The 22,119-nt window shown below is 48.7% G+C and overlaps 7 protein-coding genes across 9 annotated transcripts; 5 read left to right on the top strand and 2 right to left on the bottom strand.

The window, feature by feature from the left end:
• The first annotated feature begins 349 nt into the window (after positions 1–349).
• ONS95_000478 (uncharacterized protein) lies at positions 350–2,357 on the top strand. Of its 3 annotated transcripts, none has more exons than XM_058493630.1 (3): positions 350–487; positions 749–1,419; positions 1,467–2,357. In XM_058493630.1, the coding sequence occupies exons 2-3, from the start codon at positions 1,180–1,182 to the stop codon at positions 2,016–2,018; spliced, it is 792 nt and encodes a 263-aa protein (XP_058363830.1). In that variant the 5' UTR covers positions 350–487; positions 749–1,179; the 3' UTR covers positions 2,019–2,357. The 3 variants fall into 3 exon arrangements, with proteins under 3 accessions (XP_058363830.1, XP_058363831.1, XP_058363829.1); XM_058493631.1 differs by having other exon boundaries at positions 350–774; positions 895–1,419; XM_058493629.1 differs by having other exon boundaries at positions 350–971; positions 1,174–1,419.
• A 545-nt stretch (positions 2,358–2,902) lies between these two features.
• Positions 2,903–4,465, top strand: ONS95_000477 (uncharacterized protein; the record flags this gene model as incomplete). Its single annotated transcript, XM_058493628.1, has 3 exons — positions 2,903–3,376; positions 3,440–4,334; positions 4,392–4,465. The coding sequence occupies 3 exons, from the start codon at positions 2,903–2,905 to the stop codon at positions 4,463–4,465; spliced, it is 1,443 nt and encodes a 480-aa protein (XP_058363828.1).
• Positions 4,466–5,236: 771 nt separating this feature from the next.
• On the top strand, positions 5,237–6,793 carry ONS95_000476 (uncharacterized protein; the record flags this gene model as incomplete). Its single annotated transcript, XM_058493627.1, has 1 exon — positions 5,237–6,793. One exon carries the CDS (start codon positions 5,237–5,239, stop codon positions 6,791–6,793), a length of 1,557 nt encoding a protein of 518 aa, XP_058363827.1.
• Positions 6,794–7,558: 765 nt separating this feature from the next.
• Positions 7,559–10,369, bottom strand: ONS95_000475 (uncharacterized protein). The gene is made up of 2 exons (XM_058493626.1): positions 9,985–10,369; positions 7,559–9,716 (listed from the first exon to the last, which is right to left on the bottom strand). Exon 2 carries the CDS (start codon positions 9,091–9,093, stop codon positions 7,747–7,749), a length of 1,347 nt encoding a protein of 448 aa, XP_058363826.1. The 5' UTR covers positions 9,094–9,716; positions 9,985–10,369; the 3' UTR covers positions 7,559–7,746.
• A 407-nt stretch (positions 10,370–10,776) lies between these two features.
• On the top strand, positions 10,777–13,412 carry ONS95_000474 (uncharacterized protein). The gene is made up of 5 exons (XM_058493625.1): positions 10,777–11,250; positions 11,309–12,122; positions 12,174–12,542; positions 12,596–12,666; positions 12,714–13,412. Exons 1-5 carry the CDS (start codon positions 11,073–11,075, stop codon positions 13,106–13,108), a joined length of 1,827 nt encoding a protein of 608 aa, XP_058363825.1. The 5' UTR covers positions 10,777–11,072; the 3' UTR covers positions 13,109–13,412.
• A 667-nt stretch (positions 13,413–14,079) lies between these two features.
• ONS95_000472 (uncharacterized protein) lies at positions 14,080–20,717 on the bottom strand. Its single transcript, XM_058493623.1, has 9 exons — positions 20,105–20,717; positions 19,933–20,020; positions 19,248–19,694; positions 18,486–19,200; positions 18,232–18,419; positions 17,830–18,171; positions 16,926–17,773; positions 16,735–16,875; positions 14,080–16,663 (listed from the first exon to the last, which is right to left on the bottom strand). Exons 2-9 carry the CDS (start codon positions 19,953–19,955, stop codon positions 15,501–15,503), a joined length of 3,867 nt encoding a protein of 1,288 aa, XP_058363823.1. The 5' UTR covers positions 19,956–20,020; positions 20,105–20,717; the 3' UTR covers positions 14,080–15,500.
• ONS95_000473 (uncharacterized protein) lies at positions 14,156–15,100 on the top strand (the record flags this gene model as incomplete). Its single annotated transcript, XM_058493624.1, has 1 exon — positions 14,156–15,100. One exon carries the CDS (start codon positions 14,156–14,158, stop codon positions 15,098–15,100), a length of 945 nt encoding a protein of 314 aa, XP_058363824.1.
• Positions 20,718–22,119: the final 1,402 nt, after the last annotated feature.

The following is a 22,119-nucleotide window of genomic DNA, read 5'->3' as shown; positions in this document are numbered from 1 at the left end:
CCAGGCAGGCCGGCCGAGAGATTTGGCCCGATCCACCAGCTGCAAGGACTGGCCGAAAGCAAGAGCTGAAGCAGTGCACGGAAATCAGAAACAACGCGAACAAAACGAGACCAATTCAAGTGAAGCTCAATATGCCTGTCATCTACTTAGATAATCTTTCAAAAATTGCATAGGACAAAAGAAACTGGAGAGAGGAATGCCCTCTTAGATATTTATCAACAGCTCGCCTCGCTTCCTCAGGCAGCATCGGCAAGTTACGGGTCGCAGCCAGACTAGCCCCGTCTCGCCTCTCTAATTTTTCAAGCTCTGTCCTCCTGGAACCCTTTCCCCGAACATAAATTCTCGAAGGTCAATCCTCCATCCACTTCCATCCTCTCATACCATTCTTTCCACTCCATCCAACATCTCCCCTCAGTCCTTTGATCACTCGATCTCCAGCCGTCATCATGAGCAACCTCCCCCCAAAGAAGGAGTCCGTTATGGGCGTGTAAGTTTAATCCTGTTCTCTCTTCCCCTTCGACATCAACGCCGGGTCAATTGGAAGCGCGACCATCAACCATCGAGACATCTTCTGCCATCACCGCTCGACCTCAATAGAGCTCAATTGGTGTCGGACAGTGGTTTAATGATGTGCTGGGTGGTTTGCTGGTGCCCTGGGAGCTTCGTTGTCGCTCAATGGCCTCGAGTCAAATTTTCGATTCAACGCCAATCATCATCTACGAGCCCAAGCTGACATTTCCTTCAACAGTCCTCCCTTCGTTATCGATTTCTTGAGTACGTTCACCTCTCCGAACCGGAATCATCATTATCGCCATTAATTTGATGGCCGATAATGGATTTACATGTGCTGGGTGGAATGGCTGTCTAAGGATATCAACTAATCCGCGATAACAGTGGGTGGTGTTTCCGCCGCCGTCTCGAAGACCGCTGCTGCTCCTATCGAGCGTGTTAAGCTGTTGATCCAGAACCAGGTACGTTCGCATTTTGTTATGATCTCCCAGCGCAAATATCTACATCCTTGCCGGGCATCCGTTTTGGGACGTGCAGAGACAGCGCCAAGAAATCGAACAGCGAATATTTTGCCATCGATCTCAGGATGCCTTTCTCAGCATAACTCTGCCCATTCAGGTATTTATCATGTAGCTACAGCGGTGACTAACTCGCTCTTTACAGGATGAGATGTTGAAGACTGGCCGTCTTGACCGCAAGTACGATGGTATCGCTGAGTGCTTCAGACGTACCACTGCACAGGAAGGTGTCGCTTCTCTCTGGAGAGGAAACACTGCCAACGTCATCCGTTATTTCCCAACACAAGCCCTCAACTTCGCGTTCCGTGACACCTACAAGTCTATGTTCGCTTTCAAGAAGGAGCGTGATGGATATGCTAAGTGGATGGCCGGTAACTTGGCCTCCGGTGGTGTAAGTTCTCTGCTCTGAGAGCGCCGCACAACCCTAACATATTATAGGCTGCTGGTGCCACTTCCCTCCTCTTCGTCTACTCTCTCGATTACGCCCGTACTCGTCTTGCCAACGATAACAAGAACGCCAAGACCGGTGGTGAGCGTCAATTCAACGGCCTGGTAGATGTCTACAAGAAGACCCTCGCTTCCGACGGTATCGCCGGTCTCTACCGTGGTTTCGGTCCTTCCGTCGCTGGTATCGTCGTTTACCGTGGTCTTTACTTCGGAATGTACGATTCCATCAAGCCTGTCCTTCTCGTCGGTCCTCTTGAGGGTAACTTCCTTGCCTCTTTCCTTCTCGGATGGACTGTCACCACTGGTGCCGGTATCGCTTCTTACCCTCTCGACACCATCCGTCGTCGTATGATGATGACATCTGGTGAGGCCGTCAAGTACAAGTCTTCCCTCGATGCTGGTCGCCAAATTATCGCCAAGGAGGGTTTCAAGTCTCTCTTCAAGGGTGCTGGTGCCAACATTCTCCGTGGTGTTGCCGGTGCCGGTGTCTTGTCCATCTACGATCAAATGCAGGTCCTGATGTTCGGAAAGGCCTTCAAGTAGAGGATGAATCATGTAGTATAGACTGGTTGGGGGGTGTGGTGGCAGTTGGTAATGGAGTGGAGGTTGTTTGATGGTTGGTCGATGTGAAGATGTTGCGGCAGGTGGAAGTTGTTACAGACATCCATTGCTATGGTGTTGAGCAACTCGCGGTGATCTGGGTTGGGTTACCCTAATTACCGCTGTACTTTATTACCAAGGCAATTTCCTCTGTTTTCCTCTGACTTGCTGCTGTTCATCTTCGTTGGGATCCTTCTTTCTTCATTGGTCTTTTACGCATGCATGGTCAATAGATTCTGAAGGTGGCAGGGTGGTCAAAACCGAATGAAAACATTCACTCTATCCTATCGTTTTTAATCGCAAGTGATTGATCGCTACAAAATGTCATGGCCTAAATGCTCAAGTGAGAAACCAATGATAGTTCAATGGTTACCAAGTTATCTTTTCCATTTCTCCTTCCGCCAAGTCGCTTACATGAGCAGAAGAGTTTTGGGGCGCTCGTTCAGCCCCGCTCAGCCACCGCCCACCCAACGAAGCAGCTCACATGAACTGACCGACAAGTAGTATTGAAGCTCACCCACCTCTGGTCTACTTTATTGCTCAAACACTTTGGCAATATGTTCACATGTCTTCTTGATCCTACAATCAATCCATTTGCCTTTGGACAATAACGAAAAAGCACGCCTGATCCATGTCGCTCAGCTTTTATGGAACCAATGTCTTTACACTTATCGACGCGTTCAACTACATAACCAATTGTGAGGTTGCTATGGCCTGGTTAGCTGGTGGTAGCTGGAACTCCACGACAAGAAATGTATCAATAGCAAGTTCAGTCGACGTTGCCTTCCTTCAATCCATTCTACCCCCGGCATATCTGAATACCAGCCATGGCGAGCTGGCGAGGTTCTATGAGGAAATCTCCCATCGCAAACACAGCGGTTTGGGTTGATCCTGCTGTACAAAAGATTCGGACAGAATGTTCTGCTCCTGAACTGGCGTCGAGACTGAAGGCCGCGGATCTCGATCTCACTCGAAACTGCAAGTCTACAGCGAAGCTCTTTGCCAACACGTTTTGTGCCTACAATGACGACCGAAACACTTTCCTCTATCATAAGGATGAATATCGATGGAACTCGACAAAGAACCCACCACCCATCGATCAGTCCTCTCTACTAGCTAGCATTCGGGACTCTTTGCCACCGACCTTTGGTGACATTTCGGATGTTGTCCTACTTACCTGGGATGATATTGTTATCGATACACTCGATGATGGTCAAATTTCTAAGATCTGCAAAGAGTGCATTGACGAGTTCTGTGCTGCTGCTGCCTTTACTGGCGAGCCTGATGTAGCTGGGCAAGGTGTAAGTGGCCTTTCATTTTCAGATACAAGATTTAGGTCAGCCCTCAATCTCACAGCTATCTAGGCAATTGTGTCTTATATTGTTGGCGTCACTCTAGTCGCAACCGGTGCCCTGGGTTGGTTGCTATCTTTTACAATCAGCTTCAAGCGGACATGTATGCGACCCCTATGGACTGCAGCATATTCTACTGGCCAAGTTCTACTTAGCTGTTCTGCTGGCCTTGCCGCATCACTCACGATAGCATGCCTCTTCTCATTGAAACGGACATTCTACCAACAGGTCATGACTCAAAATGCGACATTCCTATCTTTGAATATCTTTAGACTCCTCTCATACTTCCTCTATCAACTCGCCTCACCTGAAGGCCAGAAACCTACTGCTAAATGGCCCGTGAGTTATGGTATCCTTGTGATAGTCCAGCTCTCTATTGCATATACCTACCTGCAAAGCAAACAGGATCTTTTCCAGGACTCTGGCGACGGTCCATGCTTCCGCTCTCTAATGGGCCGCTCCGCTCTGAGCAACCCTCGTTTCTACGCCGCAGCTTTCCTCGTGCCAACTGCTCTAGCTGGTCTCCTCAATGTACTGGACTTGGTTTTGCTGATACCCCGCCTAGTCAGTCGTAGCAGACGAGGATACTTTCCGCTGCAATCAGTCGCCTATCAGATAGCGTTCAGTCCTTTCGAGCCTCCTTCCCGCAGCGAGCATCGGGTAGGGACATGGCCCATCTGGGGCATTATAGAGGACTACTTTGCCAGAATATGCGATACAGCTACGCCTGCTATCCTATTCTGCTTCGCACTTCTGATGTGCCTCGAAATGAGTTACCTGCTGAGGCTGAGGGCAGCTATGCAGATTCTTGCTGGGGATTGGTGGACCGAAGGCGAGCTTGGATTTGGTCAAATACTCGCTCTCTTGCTTTGGTTGCCTGTGCTTCTCGTCTTTTTCAACACTTTGAGTAAGATCTCACCCTTTGCTGATTGACTTTGGTGTGCTGACACATGTTATTTTCTAGTTACAGAGGAATGGAAGCTCGCCAGAAAACACTTTGAGCCATATTGGATGCGGTGGATAGATAAGCACAGGTAGACCCGACTGCTTCATGAAATGGCACAGAGTCCGAGAGAGTGTATGCCACTTGACCGTCTCCCATTAATGTCACCTCTCGATCGGTGGATGTACGGTTTTTTGCAATCGTCTACCCTGGAGCAAGTGTCATTTTCTAGAGTGAACGTCAAAGTCAGCCACTAAACCATCATCGTGTATGCCAGAAGTTGCACAAAGGCGGCTAAACTTTCAGTAGGCCAGTTGTAATTCATCTACCATCGTTCCTTCCCTTGGCCTACAGTAACTTGTTTAGCGATTGAATGCTCGCGCCGTTCGTTCTCTGCGAAGTATCATAAAAGTCGATCGGCTTTGTCTGCTCGACCATAGCCGTCTTCTATTCTCAACAGGCCCATTGTTCGATATCTATCTCTTTCGTTGACGACAACCAAGGAGAGCCATCTACATCCGCTTCTCTCCTTCGGTCAGCTCGCAATCTCGCTTCTCTCAAGTCCTCGAGCTCAACAAGGCATTGTTACATTTGAGTTGGCTTCACGTTCGAAAATATCTGGCAACTCTACATAGAAGTTACTGGACAGGTCATATTTTCAGCCTCATAAAAGACCTCGAACCAGCATCTCCTCACCTTCGTCAAAAAATTGCCATTCTACCTTCAAAATACTGCTTGTCGTATCTCCCACAGCTTGTGGTAAAATTAGGTCTGTGAAGACCGATCCAGCCCCACCCCTACAGACACTTTCGTTCTGGGCAGTTATTATATCGACTTTGCAACAATTTTAGAGAATTTTATCGACCATGGCATCTCACAAGCATCCCCGCCATAGTCTGAAAGCTGCCAAACCTGCTTCACAAATCAAGAAAATAGCCGTTAATCTTAATGGCTGGGCGGTGGAAGACGGCATGAAAAACAGAGGGAAACATGAGCTCATTACCGCCCGCGCACCAATACACGCGTCCTACAACACAGTCATCTCGAACAATGTTGGCCAACGTCATATTTTCAGAGAAAGCAAAGAATTCACTGCTGCTGAACTGGACCCTCCTTCTGATGGCAATCGCAGATATCTCATAGTGGGATATGCACCTCGCTCGATCCCGCATGATGAGTACAGCACGAAGAACAAAGCCTATGGAAAACATGGCCGCAAGACGATGGGAACTACCAGACCTGAAAATGTCATTTCTTGGGACGAAGACACAATACCAGTCCTCGTTGTTGCTGGACTCGACTGTAAGCCAGGCGAGGGGGTGAAGTTTTGGGCACTGCTGTGGCAGGTTGATGGGCTCTGCACTCCGTTTGCAATCAAGAATGATAGTATCTTCTTTCGATGGGAGTATCGAACTTTGGCTGTAAATCTGAAGGCTATGAAGGCTGCTTGGATTGAGAATGTTGCGAAGACCATCGACAAACTCAATAGAGCCGGTGATCCTGATGTACATACATCATTGGACGTGTGCAAGACTGAGCCAGTGTCACCAATCGCAAAGAATAAGGCTCGGAGATCTGGGGTTGCTTCTGGAAACCCTCGTAGCAATGAATCTCAAGGTGGATATCAGTCGAAAGCACCATCATCTAATAATGATTCTTCAAGGACATTCCCGGACTCGAGATTTCACAGCCAAGTGCTTCACACTCCAGCTCTGACATTCAACATGTCACCAGACGCACAGAAAACTTCACCAAAATCTCAAATACCTCGAGCCACCCACGAGCTCAGATCCCAAGCAAATATTAACCACGACGACGAGCTTATTGCCCCCGAAACCCTCCAAGCAGCCAAGGAACTTCAGCGCATCGCCCGGCAGTCCCTTCAAGCCGAGCGCTCAAAGCTCTCAGCAGACCAAGCATCCTTCACAGTCAAACAAGCCGCCATCGACAAATGGCGCGACTCCCTAACCGAAGAGAAGCGAGTCTTCGAACAAGGCCTCTCCTTCCAAGTAGCCAGACTCACCTCGCGAGAAAGAAACCTAGAGGCTGGCGAGCAGCGAGTCTACGAGCGCGAACAGCATGTAAAAGTTCGTGAGAACGATGTGAAGGGTAGAGAGGTACGAGCTGAGAAGTGGGAGGAGAGACTGAGAGCTTGGGATGCGAATCTGAGGGAAAGGAGCAGGATTTCGCTTGAGAGGGAGAATGTTTATCAGGATGATTTGGCTCGATTGAAGGCTGGTCAGGGAGAATTGATTGAGCGTGAGGAGGCGATCGGGGACGTCAAGAGGGCGCTGGATGAGAGTGTTGAGCAGGCGATGAAGGCTCTTGGGGCTGTTCAGCAGTCTTTAGGGAAAAGAAGTGTGGAGGGTGATAGGGAGGGAAGACGGAAATCGAAAAAGCAAAGGAATAGTGTTGGATGTTGAGAATTTAGGGATGGCTAGGAGTTTCTGGTTCTGCGGTGGTGCTATTTATGACCCTTTCTTTTTCGTGCTTTGGGACTGGGATAATGCTTATTCGAGGAGATCTGGTGGGGGGGGGGGGGGGGGGGGGGGTGGCTAACGATTTTGCGCATATTACCATACTGTCTTTGGACTACGACACCAATATTGCACAACTCACCAGCACGCGAAACAAATTATTTGCATTGGAAAATTTTCAGCGCTTTGTATTTGGTGAAATAAGATATCTATCGAAGGGTCCTGAGCACTTCAGTTAGATATAATTCTATATTGAGATGATTCTTAGTGAAATAGTTTAGCTCATAGCTAATAAGTGCAGCGGAAATCGGAAAATGTGATGCTTGACGTAGGTTTTGCCTCTCCTCGCGTCTCCCTATCTTGCCCAATGCCTTGCCCAATGAGAACTTCCTTGAAGATTCAAAGCCTGGCAAGATCAAATCGACTAATTCATGCGGATTGTTGCCGCAAAGATCATTTGTGTATAACGGAAGGTCACATACACACTGCAAATGCGCAAATCGCAACTTCGTGTAGGCAAGATTTGGGTTTGGTTGTGTTAAGCGAACCCCTGAATTACCAGTGGTAAACAATCTCGCTTCTTTTTCTCAAAGCAAATAGAGACTACAACCTTTTCCATGTGATTGTAGGAGAATTATTTGAATGCATTTCCTTCTCAGATTTTCTGCAATGAACCATTGATAGAAGGCTCCTTCGCATATTGCAACGCATCCGGCTCATCCTTATCTCTGGATGCGAAGTCCTCTCTGCTGTATGATACCCCGGAGAAATGCGACGTTATGCCCCCCAATGAACAGGCGGTACCTGTAAAAATATGAAAGCTCGAGATCGGAATATGTAGCAGCGTGAATCGAATTTCAATGCGCTCCGTACCAGACACTCTCGATCGTCGAGCCCATTCAACTTTGTGCGCTTTTCTGACCACTAAAGCACAGCCTTCGCACTTTCCGCTCCAACTCATCATCTCCCTCGCGGCGCCGCTTGACTCCTTTCGTGATAGTGTCATATATGGCTGCTTTCTCTCCGTCAAGAGCAGCTTGTATCTCCTCGATCAACCGGCTTTGTCGTTGATTGAGTGCCGTCTCAGAGGCTTCCAGCTTCGAATTTCGGGTATTGAGATCACTCTCAAGATTTTCCAGCTCGACCTGTCGCTTTTCAAGAGCGGTTTTAATTTTTTGGAGCTGAACGCTTCGGACTTCGAGATTGTGCTCTTTGACAGAAAATTCGCGCTGCCGTTGCTCGAATGCCCCTATTTCTCGTACAAGTCGCTGTAACTGGCTTGTGAGGCTTCCATCTTCGAGAACAGCTCCCGACACCTGGTCTCCACTCGCGAGGCTCTGGGCTTGACCTGTGCTCGATGTTTTCTGAAGATTTGCAATCGCACTTGTCTTGGAACTGTTTGCCACCGAAGAGTTATCTGCTGTTGGATTTGGGGGGAGTCCTACAAGCTGTGGAAATCCTCTGAATCGGGGAAATATGCCTGGAGGGTTAAGAGAAAACGGGCTTCTCTTTTGCTTATTTCCAATTGTCGCTTCTTCTTTTCCCTTCGCTTCCTCAACACTTCCCTCCTCCTTCGTGTTTGTGTTTGACTTAACTTTTGGCGCTAGTCCATCGGTATTCAGCTGAATGATAGTATCCCTGATAGCACTTTTCCAAGTTGATGAACTCGAATCTATAGTGTTCTTCACAGAACGAAACTCCGAGCGTATGAAGACATTCCCCATCGCAATAACATGAGGTGTGCAAAGACCATCTCTCGGATTGATCAGTGCGTAGAGTGTGGACCTAACTCCCAGTCCGTATGTCATTGGCGCCACGACGAGGACAGGCGGGGATCGATGGTCCCACGGAATGATGTTGTTGGGTCGGACAGTGCCAGTGGCAGCTCGTTCTTCGTTGGGCAGGTAAGCGGGGTTACTGCTCAGATGTTTCCACTCCATGAACCGTTTTGCATAGCCCACTATTAAATACGCTTGTGTGGTGTCACAAGGAGGTTTGAGCTCTGCTGTGGAGAATGATGTGTCTGGCTTGAAGACTACCGATGATGATTCGTTGAAGTCGTTAAAGACCCCGAAAACTGTGTCGTACGTGATGGAGGACGGGCTTCTTGCAGTGATGACTCGAACCTCCTTGTCCCCAGCTATGCCATCCTCCATAGCCCAGCCATGGAGATTATATGCGAGGTCTCGAATCTGAGGTGCTGTAGCTGCCTTTGATCGATGTGGCGCAAAACTTGGAGAAGACATCGCATACAGGCAAACGCTATGAACCTATCTGTCGAGACGAGCGAAAGAATTTGATTTAAATATGAAGAAAGCGATTTCCAAGGTCACCCACAAACACGGCAAGTCTAGTACAAGTGCAAAGACTTGATAGCCTGTGAGATCGCAGAGCAGTTGAGAGCTGACAGTGTGGACTTCACTTTCAGAAGACTCGCAACAAGCCGTTCCTGAATGGTGAACTGTGAGAATAGCCTCACTGCCCGCTAGTCGATTTTGAGAGGAGATTGTTGAGTGTTATCAGGCTTTCGTGACTGTCTTCAATATGGCGACATTCCGCTGTCTGGGCTTTACTGGGGTTGTCTGTTGTCGTCAGGCTTATGCACAACCTGGAGCTGAAGGTGACAGCTTGAGATCGAGCGATTATTTTATGTCAGAAAGGCACAAACGTGCGCAGGTGAGCTGTTACCTTTGCTATTTGAACGTCTAATTGTAGTTCCAGAACATTCGACGACGAATTATATACTCTATCGAGCTCTGTGAAGTGGAGTCGTGAAGGTGTGAAGGAGCTTCCGCGGTGGGGAAGAACTGAAATATTGAGTGGCTCAAAGCTGAAGTTACTACTGAAGTCTGAACTAGACAGTGTTCGCCTAAATATTGAGGTGATCAGTCGCATGCCTATCATCAGTTGTTCAATCAATCATTGAGGTGTAGGGTTGGTGAAGAGCAGCGAGAAATGTGATGCCAAAGAAGACACAGGTCTGGAAGTTGGGGAGCGCTCCTTCCTAAAGTGAGCCTGACTCAGTTGTTCTATACAAGTAGATGTAGATTGATAATTCTAGGTACTTAATTGCATATGATTAAGCAACCGCAGTCGGCCCTAAGTTGAATGAAAGATTTCCTGTCTTCAGGGCTTACATCAATCAACATTATCGTCGGGGCCATAAAAGTGAACCATCCAGAGGCGAATAAAAGGAGTTGTAAGCAAGACTTTACCATCCAGGTATACAAAGTAAAGTAATACAGAAAACAGATGAGAAGATATGCTGGTCAACGGCCTAGAGAAGAATCTGTGAGTCCCATGATATAGAGCGACAACAGAGATTGTACAATCAGACAATGCAGAGATGGAGGCTCGCTTAAGCCATATGCTGCGAAATTGATGCAAGAACAATTGAACACATAAAGCCCTTAGAAAAACGTGGAATAGATTGTTCTTGCTATTCTTACACGTATTTGTGATATGCCAAATATGACTCGAAGATGGCAGGCTTGAGAAGAGAGGTCAAAGGTCTGGATCGTTGTAAAAGAGGACGAGAATGATTCCTTGGCAGAAAGATCTCACTGGCCCTTGGGAACGAGCAATTAGAAAACCAGTTCACCATCCTTCAAGGATTTCAAGCTTGATTGTGACAGGCTGAAAATGAGATGATGGCCCCCAGTTTTCCAGTTTTGACGTAAAATACCTGGAGAGATTGCACAAGCGAAACAGGGGTCGTCTTGGAACAGGGGCAGCCAGGTCTGTCAGTGGTTGGATCGTGGGCTTCGAAGCAGGCTCAGGCATTAACCTGGGACTTGGGATGGGGCTTTGCGACTTATTTTCAGAGCACGCACGGTGAGTGGAGGGAATTATTATTGGGGGGGGAAAGAGCCTCAAGGTGCATTGGCAATTTGGCGGTGCCCGAGCCGCTTCCCGCAGACAACACCACCACGGGCTGGCACTGGCTGGCGCGGGAGCTTGTCGAGCTTGTTCAACGCTGAAGATTGACAAGCATATGCCCTGAAACAGGAAGGATGCTGCAGCAGTGCGGCACAGCTTGTCAGCACCAGTCCAAGTCCCAGTCCCAGTCCCAGTCCCAGTCCCAGGTGCTTTCTCGTGCAATTCCCTTTCTCACCCTGCTGTCGCTGACCGTGTCTTGCCCTCGTTCTCGCTGTCGCAGTATTTGTCTCTTCATATCTCCATTTTGACTGTCTTTTCTTACGTCACGGGTATATACTCGCCCTTCATGAGGGGTCTACTATCGTTAGGTCTTGTGTGGGCTTCATGCATCTCAAGTGTTGCAAGCGAGAGGATCGCCCTCACTGCGGTGCGAAATGAGCAACTCAAAGATGGGAGAATCGAAGAGAGACAGCAGCCAGGCGTCGTTGCTGCCAACATCTTTCTGCGAAGAGGGTATCATTCGTGTAAGAAATCTACAACTTCCTGGATATGTCAATTCGACATAATGCTAACGATATATAGCGGTCGTCGCGGGCAATTATGTATATATAGATGGAGGAGCGTTTTCTTACTTGCAAGGAGGATCTCTCCAAATCCTCCACTCGACGACAACTTTATCGATCGACATGTCTAAATCGTGGACGAATTCCTCCGTAGTCATCAACTCATTTTCGAAGCCGAACGGTGTTCCTTATCTGGACGACGGCACACTTTGGTACAACGAGAAGGAAAGTACACTCCAGATTGGTTTCACTGGGGCTGCTGCACGGTTCAACAATCCCGAGCAAGCAGGGTACCCATTAGGAATGTGGTCTTTCAAATTAGACGGTCAAGGTGGAGGAACATGGAGTCAAGATACTGCTGCCACTGATGCCATCACGAGCGCGGGGTTGACAAGACCTTACCAAGGATTGTCAGCGTTCGGCGGAGACACTGCGATCAGTATTGGAGGCTATGAGAACTCCAGGACAGTTCCGGAGAATGCGAATGTCACCGACCAAATACCAATCCCTGGAATCGTCCAGTACAATATGACGACCGGAACTTTCACAAATTCGAGCGCTGCTGGGTACAATTTCAACGGGACTGCCGAGCGTGGCACGGTTCATTATATCCCATTTTTTGGACCGAAAGGCGTTTACATCATCCTCAGTGGGGATATTTCTCGGCGCAATTTATATTCTGCTGCAGAGAACATCCAACCGTTCAGTACGTTGACTTTGTACGATCCAGCTACCGGAACATTCTTCAATCAAACTGCCAGCGGCAATATTCCCAATGGACGAATTGAGTTCTGCGCGACTGGCGCAAATTCAACAAACGGTACATATGAGATGTGAGTACCGGTTTCTCCAGAATAACTATCGCAATACTGACAGTGAACTAGCTTTGTGTACGCTGGTTGGGCAGGCCGCTTAGGAAATCAGGCCCTACCATATGACGAAATGTATATCCTTACATTACCAGCCTTTCAATGGATCAAGGTTCCTTACGCACCAGCAAAACCGCGACACGGTCTCACCTGCGAAACTGTTGGAAAGCGACAAATGTTGGTGATCGGAGGTGTTGATACACTGCAAGATGAAGCAACCAATGCGGCACGAACTTTGGACCTGGTGACTTTCTCCACAAGAGACCAATTCACGCAAGGCCTTGCCATCTTCGACATGACAACTTTGACCTGGTCTGAGCAGTACGATGCAAATGCCGCAGCCTATGAGCAATCCGACCCCGTGAAAAACTTCTATGCCTCAAAGTAAGTTTTCACACTCATACCGATCGGCGATGGTTCGCTAATGAAATGCTCAGTCCCCGCGAGCCATCCACCTGGGCATCACCAACTCTCAAGGACCTGTTTTCTGTTACCCATTTCACTAACAGTAAGTTCACAATGTACAATAGAAGAAGTCAAACTAACAATAAGTAGCCTCATCCCCATCCTCAACATCACCCGCCAATCCCACCGGCACCGGCACACCAGACCCCGATAAGAAAAGCTCCAACATCGGCGCGATTGTCGGCGGCGTCGTCGGTGGTCTCGCAGTTCTCGCTCTCATAATCGGTGTCTTCTTGTTTTTGCGCCGCCGTAAGCGCCGTGCCGCAGCCTCTGAACTCCCCTCCAATAACACCAACTACGTCGCAGGAGGCCAAAACGACACTGCGTACCAGGGCGAGTACAGAGGCGATCACAAACCGTACGCGGCGCTGATGTCTGAAGCTCCTGGCTCGGATGTTCATGGTAGAGAGGGGTATCCGCAGGAGTTGAATTCGCAGCCGCAGCACTATGAGATGGATGCTAGGCAGCGGCATGAACTGGCTTGATTTCGACTAGTGGAAATTGTGGTGGTTGTGGTTCTGAGAATGGTGGCAGTCTCTCTTTTGAATACCCTTGGTTTACGACATTTATTTGCATTTCTGGCATTTTGGTGGTCTGGGATGACATATAGCGGGAGTTCTTGGATATCTGATCAGATGAATGAAAATACAAGGTAGCATTGTATAGTTGTATTTAAATGGACGGTTGGTTTGTGATTAGTTTAAAGGCGGAGGAGATGGTAAAATTATTAATATCAGCATCTATCTCCCATTTCTCTACTTTACGACGATCAAATGAAGTATTATCAGCCCCTGGGTATTTGTTTACCTTTGATGCTGCGAGGCGAATTGATTTGCTGTGGGGAATGGAGGGGCACGTGAACGAATAAAAACTACAGTCGATGGAGCCACCAAGTGGGTGAAAATCAAATCCCCAAGAAGAGGCTGCCGGCGCTGAGAAATAGGCTTGATTCTCCAGTGGTCTTTCGCAGGGTTGATGATTTTCATCAAAAAATTGTCTGCGTGCGGGGTGACCTGAGGACATTTATTTACTCTCGCTTCCGCCGGGAGGAGAAAGGCTGAAGGGAGCTGATTGGCAGAATTGTACGGGGGAAAGAGAAATCATACAGATATATAAACACAACGAGGGAAGTCTCACCGTCGATGTCTCAACGTCAAAGTACGAAAGGCTGAGATTGCTTCTTGCTCGTGGAAGAATAGCCGGATGAAAGTGCAATGCATATGCACGCACGACAAGGTGGAGGGCCTTCAATCGATTTTGCCCTAACAGTCTCCAGTGAGTGCTTCATTGCCTGGTTACACTGGGTGAGTTACTGCCCTTTCACGCATCAAATCAAAACAACCTCGCTAGGTAAGTCAAGAGCAAAGAAAACACACGTGACTTTGTGAGTCACGCCGAATCAGGAAGCTGAATTGCTGGACATAAGGCTCGCTTAGAGGTGGCAGATCAGAAGATAGAGCTTCATTTGGTAAGGGGTTGAGTTGCACTATCCTTATTCGTTCAAAACACAATTTTCGAGAATGCCAACCACCATGAAACTGGTCAAGATCCGGTCCGACGACGTGGACTCCGATCCAGAAGCTTACAATAGCAACTTTCACACCGAACTCGAAGCTCCCGGTCTACCAATTACCTCAGAAACACCTCAATCATTCCTGCGCTGGCTCCCGCTCATAATCCGTTCTCAAGCCATCCCACCAGCATCCATACAACACATGACTCTCACACCACCACAAACACAACTCATCCTCGACGCCTCCCAAGCCTCATTACACACCCGAGAGCTCAACCGTCTCTACGCAGAAGAGCTTGCAACCTTCAAATCCGCATTTGAGACCCTCTCTTTCCCACCCGAAGGCTTCTTCCTCCGTCTAGACGAATGCTCGCCAAAAGATGGCGTCAAAGGCACAGCACCACTGAAATCAGCAGAGCAGATCATTCTTCGTTTGACAACTAGCCATCGCGCTACGAACGCCATGATTCGACAGAAAGAGAAGAATGGTGGATTCGTTGAACTGGTTTTCTTACCGTACAACGCAAAGATGGATACTGCGAAGGAGTTCCGTGTTTTCTGCGCGCCGCCTGATGGGAGAATTACGGTTGTGTCGCAGTATAAGTGGCATAAGGCGTCTTTTCTTAGCAGTAAAGTACCAGGAGAGATTGATGGGGTAGTGGGGGTGATTATGGAGGAGAGTCTGCGGATTCATGCTGAGATTATGGCAGATGTGGAGAAAGGTGGTGGAGGGGAAATGGATAAGTTGTTGCTGGAGCAAGGGTTCACGTTCGATGTCTTGTTTGATGAGGAGAGTCGGAGTTGTCCATTGATTGAGTTGAACTCTTTTGGTGCACGATCTGGTTGTGGGTCGTGTCTTTTCCATTGGTTGCGAGATAGAGATGTTTTGTATGGGAAACAACATGAGCAAGTTGGTGGTAGCGAGGGAGGAACAGGATATGTGGAGTTTCGTATCTCCATATAGTGAAACATTCAAGGTTTGCACCTTCTGCTGCTCATCAGACTTCACTGCTGTGGGGATATTTTAGAGACTTCGAATTCTCTTGGGATCCAGTTTCGGTCACCGACATAACGCAGTAGTGCGTGACACAAAACGCATTTTGATGCGAGAAATGGCACTCAAGAGAATACACGAACTGGGACAGAACAAGGGCACGGGAAACCAGCGCCTCAGTCCGTCTTATCTACGGCAATCAATTATAGACGATGAAGTGAAATTGCCATTCAAAGGAACATATCATTTGGCTTTTGCGTATACTCATTACATTTCATAAATACCTTCCGAATCCGAGCCACAATCCCAGTACAAAATCCTCAAGGAAATAGCCAAGTAAAATCATACATGCTCCAACAGTACTAACCAATCAATAATTGGTGCTAGAATTACCCGGCGCATTCGCAACCCCCGTATCACGATCAAGATCGCTCTTTCCCTGCTGCAGAAGACGTTCTCTCTCCGCTCCGCTAGCAGGAACATGAGCTCCCTTATCATCGCCCCCCGAGTATGCTTGAGCAGCAGGGTGGCTGGATGGAGGATCCTTGTGCAATCTGTTCCTGCCGCTGAGGTCGGAAGTCTTGGAGCCTGTCAGGCCTGAAGATCCTGTGTTTGTGTCGTGATGGTACCCGCTTGAACCTTGTCCGCTTGTCTCGTGGCCAGTTTGGTATCCTGAAGACATACCGGGTTGACGGTAGTCTTGTTGACCAGTGGAGCCGAGACCGCTGGTCTCGCGGCCAGGCTGATATGCTGAAGTGGTATCATGTTGACGATAATCTTGTTGACCGCTGGATCCGAGTCCTGTTGTGTTGTGGCCAGTTTGGTATCCTGACGTGTTACCATGTTGGCGGTAATCTTGTTGACCAGTAGAAGTACCTGTTTGGTGGCCTGGGTCGAGAACACTTTGATATCCACTTGACAACTGGTTTCCAGAGAGGCCAGACTGTCCTTGCGAGCCAGTCAAGCCAGACTGATGACCAGTAGCAGTGTCGTGCTTGCGGTATTCGTGTTCTCCAACAAGACCAGCACCTCCAAGAGCCGCGGCATTACGAGTGGTATGGTGGTCAGATTGGCCATGCGATGTGGTATGGATAGGAGCATTCTTGTCCGTGTACTCAGAGTCATGCTTGGAACGACCGAGGGGGAATTCGCGGCCAGTCTGCTGTGATCCATAGCCTGCCCCAGTGGTGCCGGATCCAATTGGACGACCGTCACGGTCAGTTGTAGCTTCAGAAACCGAATGTTGATGGCCAGTGGTACCGTCACCAAAACCTGGCTGATCTGGGAACCCAGTAGCACCAGTGACGCCTCGGTTTCGCTCAACACCGTGCAACATATCGCCAATATCCTTTCCAGCAGGTTTCAGTGGAAGTGGAGTTCCATGGGTCTGGTCATCGTGATGAATGCCAGAAGTGTGACCAGCTCCGGCTAGGGCATTTTGAGTACCCTCTCCTGTCCCAATACCATGATTGCCTGGAGCAGTTGGAAGAGACTTGTTAGTGTCGGCATCATGATGTTGGCCGGCAGCATAAGCTACTCTATATCAGCACCGGATTGATTCATTGTCTTGAAAATTATTGGGCACTATGAAAAAATAAACTTACCGCCTGCTCCAGCTCCGGCGACTGCTGCACCGCCTAGAGCTGCATTTCGGCCCGTGTGGGATTGAGACGCATGATGCTCACGTTCTTGGCGATCGAATTCGGCCTCCTCTTCAGCAGAATACTTCTTACTCTTGTCACGATCTGTTTCGATTAGCTTACGGTAGAAATACTTAGAGGTTATGAGAACTTACGGAGGAATGACAAAAAGCCACCCTTTTTCTTCTCATGATGCTTATCATCCTTCTCTGCATGCTTCACGTCATGTTTATGGTCCTTCTCAGCCTCCCTTTGTGCCTTGGCAAGCTCTTTCTCTCGGCTGTGCTTGTCTGCTTCATAGGTTGCACCTCCGATACCTGCAGCACCACCAGCTACAGTAGCATCTCGACCGTAGTGATGATCTTTGGAACGATCTGTGGTAGGGTCCACTGTCGATCGCTGAGTAGAACTTGTAGAGTAAGGGTCTTGAGAAGCTGTCGAGGCGCCGTGGGCTCTGCTTGAATCCGCACTTTCGCCCTGATTGTGATGTCTGCCAGCGGCGTACGCTGCTGTACCCGCTCCTCCTGTAATTGCAGCATCCCGACCGTAATGGTGGTCTTTGGAACGGTCCGCAGTCGGATCCAATGTTGAGCGCTGGCTAGAGTAAGGATCTTGAGATGTTGCTGAAGTGCCATGTACTCGACCCGGGTCAGTGCTTTCGCCCTGATGATGTCCTACAAAAGCTGATGTGGCTCCGCCAGCAAGCCCGGCGTCCCTACCATAATTATAATCTTTCTGATTTGAAGATGATGGCTGAGCAGCATAGCCGCCAGTGGCTGCATGAGACTTGTCACTCTGACTCAACACGGACTGAGCCTGAGGATTTCCTTGGGCAACAGTTGGATTCGCAGTGATGCGAGGGTCCAACTTGTTTAACATGTCCGAGGAATGTGGTCCCGCAGTATTTGGTGCTGGTCCAGATGTCAAGCCAGACGAAGTTTGATGAGCGCCTGTGGGGTTCGATGCTCCAGCATCTGTTCCTGCTTGATGCCTCTGGTACTGGCTATAGTGGTGTTAACCAGTGATACACGGAATTACAAACTGTCGGAGATTACGTACCTGCCTGCAAGACCTCCCGCTCCTACGGCGCCTGCCCCAATTGCCGCTTCTCGTCCATAGTGATGTCCGCTTGAATCAGAGGTGGGATGAGTTCCGGTCTGAGCCTGTGACGCTTGTTCAGCCGCATTGTTAGGATTGATTCTTGGATCAGCCACGTTTTGCCAGTCTTTTGAATGAGGCCCAACAGTATGTGGTGCTGGACCTGTACTGGACTGAGATACTCCTGTTGAGGCTCCAAGTCCCGTTCCTTGCGTTGATTCAAGCCCAGCAGAATGTCCAACACCTGAGCCTCCAGTTGCACCAACGCCAGTGCCGCGATCATGCTGATGTTGACCATACTGACTACAGAAAGAAATTAGCATTGAAATAATTGTTAAAGTCTGAATTCATAATAGGACTTACTGAGCTACTCCAACTGCTGCAGCGCTCCCGATACCAGCACCGATTGCAGTGTTTCGGCCATGGTGGTGATCGGCCTCTTCCGCACCACCTCCTTGGGTTGGGGAATGGTGATGAGCATCTTCATAACCACTCGTACCTCGTGTGTTTACGGATGGATCAAGAAGGTTGGCGGTATCAGTGGAATGAGGCTTTGCAAGTCAGTATATGAACAACAATGTGTCGAAAATATTCCATGACAAATAAAGAACACTTACTCCATGAGAACCGCTGGCGTGCTGGGTGGTCGTCTGACCAGAGCCAGTGTAACCAGGGCCAGTGTAAGCAGAGTCGCGGGTGCGATCTTGATGGCTATGAATACCAGTTCCTACAGCACCTGCACCTCCGATCAGAGCAGCATCTCTACCTAAATGATTATCCGCTGAATTACTCGTCCCTTGTTGAGATCCTGCGTAATCAACACCGTGACCGGTTTGAGAACCATGGGCCAAATTAGACGAACCAGTCGTGGAGGCAAGACCGCGGTCAGTGTCTCTCTGGCTATGAATCCCCGATCCAACGGCACCTGCTGTGCCCAGGGCTGCGGTATCTCGTCCTAAGTGACTGCCTGCTCCCGTGTTGGTATCTGATGCACCTGTTCCTGCATAACGAGACGTGTCAGTCTCGTCAATCCACTCGCCAGGAATGTGCCTAGGTGTCGAGCCAGATTGTGTAGGTCCCGATTGCTCAGCAGAACCAGTCGAACCTCCAGTCAGGCTGGAAAGGGCAGACTGACCAATTGAACTGGAACCCCCGCCGATCTGTGCATTGCCCAGTCCTCCCTGGGGTGTATTAGTTTGTGGGTTAGATTGGGTGGGATATCTTGAGTTATCCGAGTCGACTCGAGGGTCTGCACGGTTGGCTAGGTCAGATGTGTGAGGACCACTGGTCGTTCCATATGCGCCATGTCCAGATTGCTGTCCATGACTGTCACTGTAGACTGATTAGATAACATGCTGACTGAGAGGAGGAATACTTACTGCGCAAGTCCAATACCGCCAGCAGTAGCTCCAGCTAACCCCGCATCTCTCCCAGCGTGGGATTGATCGGCATGGAATTGGCCAGCGTGGGACTGGCCAGTATGGGTTTGTGTTGTAGTAGTGGTTGTGACTCCTGAGGTATGAGTTGGACCGCCTGAGGTGGCACTTGCTAGGTGGCTTCCTTGACCTGATTGTTGACCCAACTGACTTGTTTGACCACTAGTGTTTCCCAAAGCGGAGCCGCTGGTAACATTTTGACTCCCTAAGCCAGTAGATGTGTTTCCAACGCCCGTGTTGTGTTGACCGCTGGTTGAAATAGGGTTCGTCGTGCTAGAAGGGTTTGTTGTGCCTCCGAGATGACTTCCCTCGCCAGTAAGACCCCCAGTATGTTTTGTTGACTGTTCCGCACCATATAGAGCCTCATCGTCGTGAGATTTCCCAGGTTTGCTATAACGAAGAATTAGGTGTTAGTAATTGTATTTTCTGTTACCCTTAAAGCAATTGCCGTTGAACCAGTACATTTTCTCCACATGAGGCACATTACTGAACCGACCCGTGAAAAGAACAGAATAGGCCAGGGGCTTACGATCCCTTCTAGCAGCTTAGGAAAGCTATGGACAGTAATACAAGCACGCCAAGATGGTACTTTGATGGAACGTGAGAGACATGGAAAAGCTGCACATACAGAATGTTCTTGATCTTCTCCATGATGATTGCTTCTTGAGGACCAACAATTTAACGAGTCAAACGTTTCTTCGTATCAATTTCGAATTCTGTGTACCTGATAAAAATGAGAAAGCAGGTATGGTGTACGAGGAAACTGCAGTGGGGAGAAGGAAACTATATGAAATGCGTACACAACATAAAGAACAAAGAGCACTAGCTCATGAGGGGTAGCGGAGCAGCTATGATGTCGTTTGTGGCGTAAGCTTGAGTGGACAGCAAGCTCTCACTCCCTGTCAGCTGTTCCCTGAACCTCAAGAGCTCTTGAGTCTTGACCAGTCGAGCTAACCACCTTGGACAGCTCGATACTAGTATTCCAACATGATGCCGTAATGTTGCAGTAGTAAATGGCGCCATTGCTGTCAGAAAACGCACACATTGGGCCATGTTGTCCCTGACACGGTAGGCGATACGCTACTCTGTCAAAAATCGTCAAATGCCAGTCCTCTGAAGATGGAATTCACATGAAGGAGGGGGAAATGCTGGTTCCGACAGTCATGGGAGCTGATTTGTGGCCAGTGAGCAGCTTTGAGCTAAGCCAAGGGGGTAGTGATGCTCGATCACAGCGCCATCCCTGGGCAGATCCTCAGATCCCGCGAAAAGATGAGGCTGTAATATCGAGATCATGACATTCCGGATTGGCAGCAGTTGTTACCCCGCACTTGTGCAGGACATTACATAGGTACTTGGTTTGTTGGTGACGATGAAATGCGAGTTGGTGTTGCACAAAATGCTCGGAACTCGGTCATGTCATTGACTTTGAGGAGGTGGAGGTGGAGGTGGAGGTGGCTTCTCCTTGTTTCCCTGATTTCTTGGCTGCGCAGCACCAGCCACATCTCGCATGTGCAGATCCCCGAGAATGGATGACGCGGGGTGATGGAGGGGTAGGTCCACTTCAATAGGCCGGAAAACTTGTACGACGTTATTTCATTTCAGTTTCAGGCTGCGCTGTGTTTTCATTTAATGATTCTCTAGCACCTCTCTTGATCCAAAGATAAGGCATAACTCAATCAATGTAAGTCTGGAGGGAAAGTTTCCCGCAGTCTCCTTTGTTTGCAGTTACACTGTCGAGAAATTATCTCCAAGAGTTTCATTATGAACTGTTCAAAGCAGCCAGAATGAACGACATTTAATGTACTTTCTGATAAATCCATTTGCATTTAAAACACGCTGTATGAGGAAATGGAATTGGCCCTGGACAATTCTGTTCTGAAGAGTTCTTTTAGAATCCTGTTTCGTTCTCATCAACGATAATCTGAACAACTTGCCACTGTTGATCCGTATTCAACGCACTTAAATCGAGTGCATGTGGACCAGTAACGCAGTTATGAGAACAAGTTCAAGCCTTGAGGAAGACAAGGCAAAAGTGGTCAAAAAGCCGTGTATTCCGTTATTTCCACTCCCATTTGGATGCATTCAGTCTATCTTTTGTGTCTCGGACCATCACTTAGTCCACTGTTTGCAAAGTTTTGCATCCTGGTCTGCCAAAGAAGAACCAGATACCCCCACCCAAAACGACAAATTCATAACCCTACTCCCGTGAAAAATCAGAATAGCATAGAAGAGGGCCGAAGATTCATGCTTGATGTACTGCTCTTTCCCATGAACTACCAACGAGGAGTGCTTTGGTGAACCACCAGCTTGACCGGCCCGCTCCTGAGAATGCCAGTCCTGTCCGGCCCAGGCTATGTTGCATCACCGACACGGGGCTTTCTCAACAACGCCTTATACTTCACTACAGGTATGTGTTCGACTTTGGACTCATCACAAACTTTCTTTCCAGAGTGATCCTTGGCGCTTGCGTCCTTCCACTTCTTCTTGAAGCCATCGATATGCTCCTTGATTTATCTGCCGTCTGATTTTCCAGAATCTTCATGCAGGTTGATGGTATCATGCATCTACAGAGGATTCTCAAATCGTGGCTCGAACAGAAAACTGAGCTCATCGATGAATGATACCACTGCTGCAAGTTCATTAAGATTTATGCGGGTCAAAATAGTAAAAGCAGGATCCGATGATGTTCAGAGCCAGTAGTCTCACTCAGCCTCAGCGCTTTGTCTCTACGAACTTGAAGATGACTTTACCCGCAACGTAAAACATAGCATCAGTCCAACGATCACCCCAAGCCATCACGCACAGTCTAACCAAG

This window comes from Cadophora gregata (genome assembly GCF_030347475.1).
Source record: "Cadophora gregata isolate MNR1 chromosome Unknown scaffold_1, whole genome shotgun sequence".
Classification (NCBI taxonomy): domain Eukaryota; kingdom Fungi; phylum Ascomycota; class Leotiomycetes; order Helotiales; family Ploettnerulaceae; genus Cadophora; species Cadophora gregata.
The sequence above is the reverse complement of the archived record's forward strand: the minus strand, read 5'-3'. Positions and strand labels throughout refer to the sequence as shown.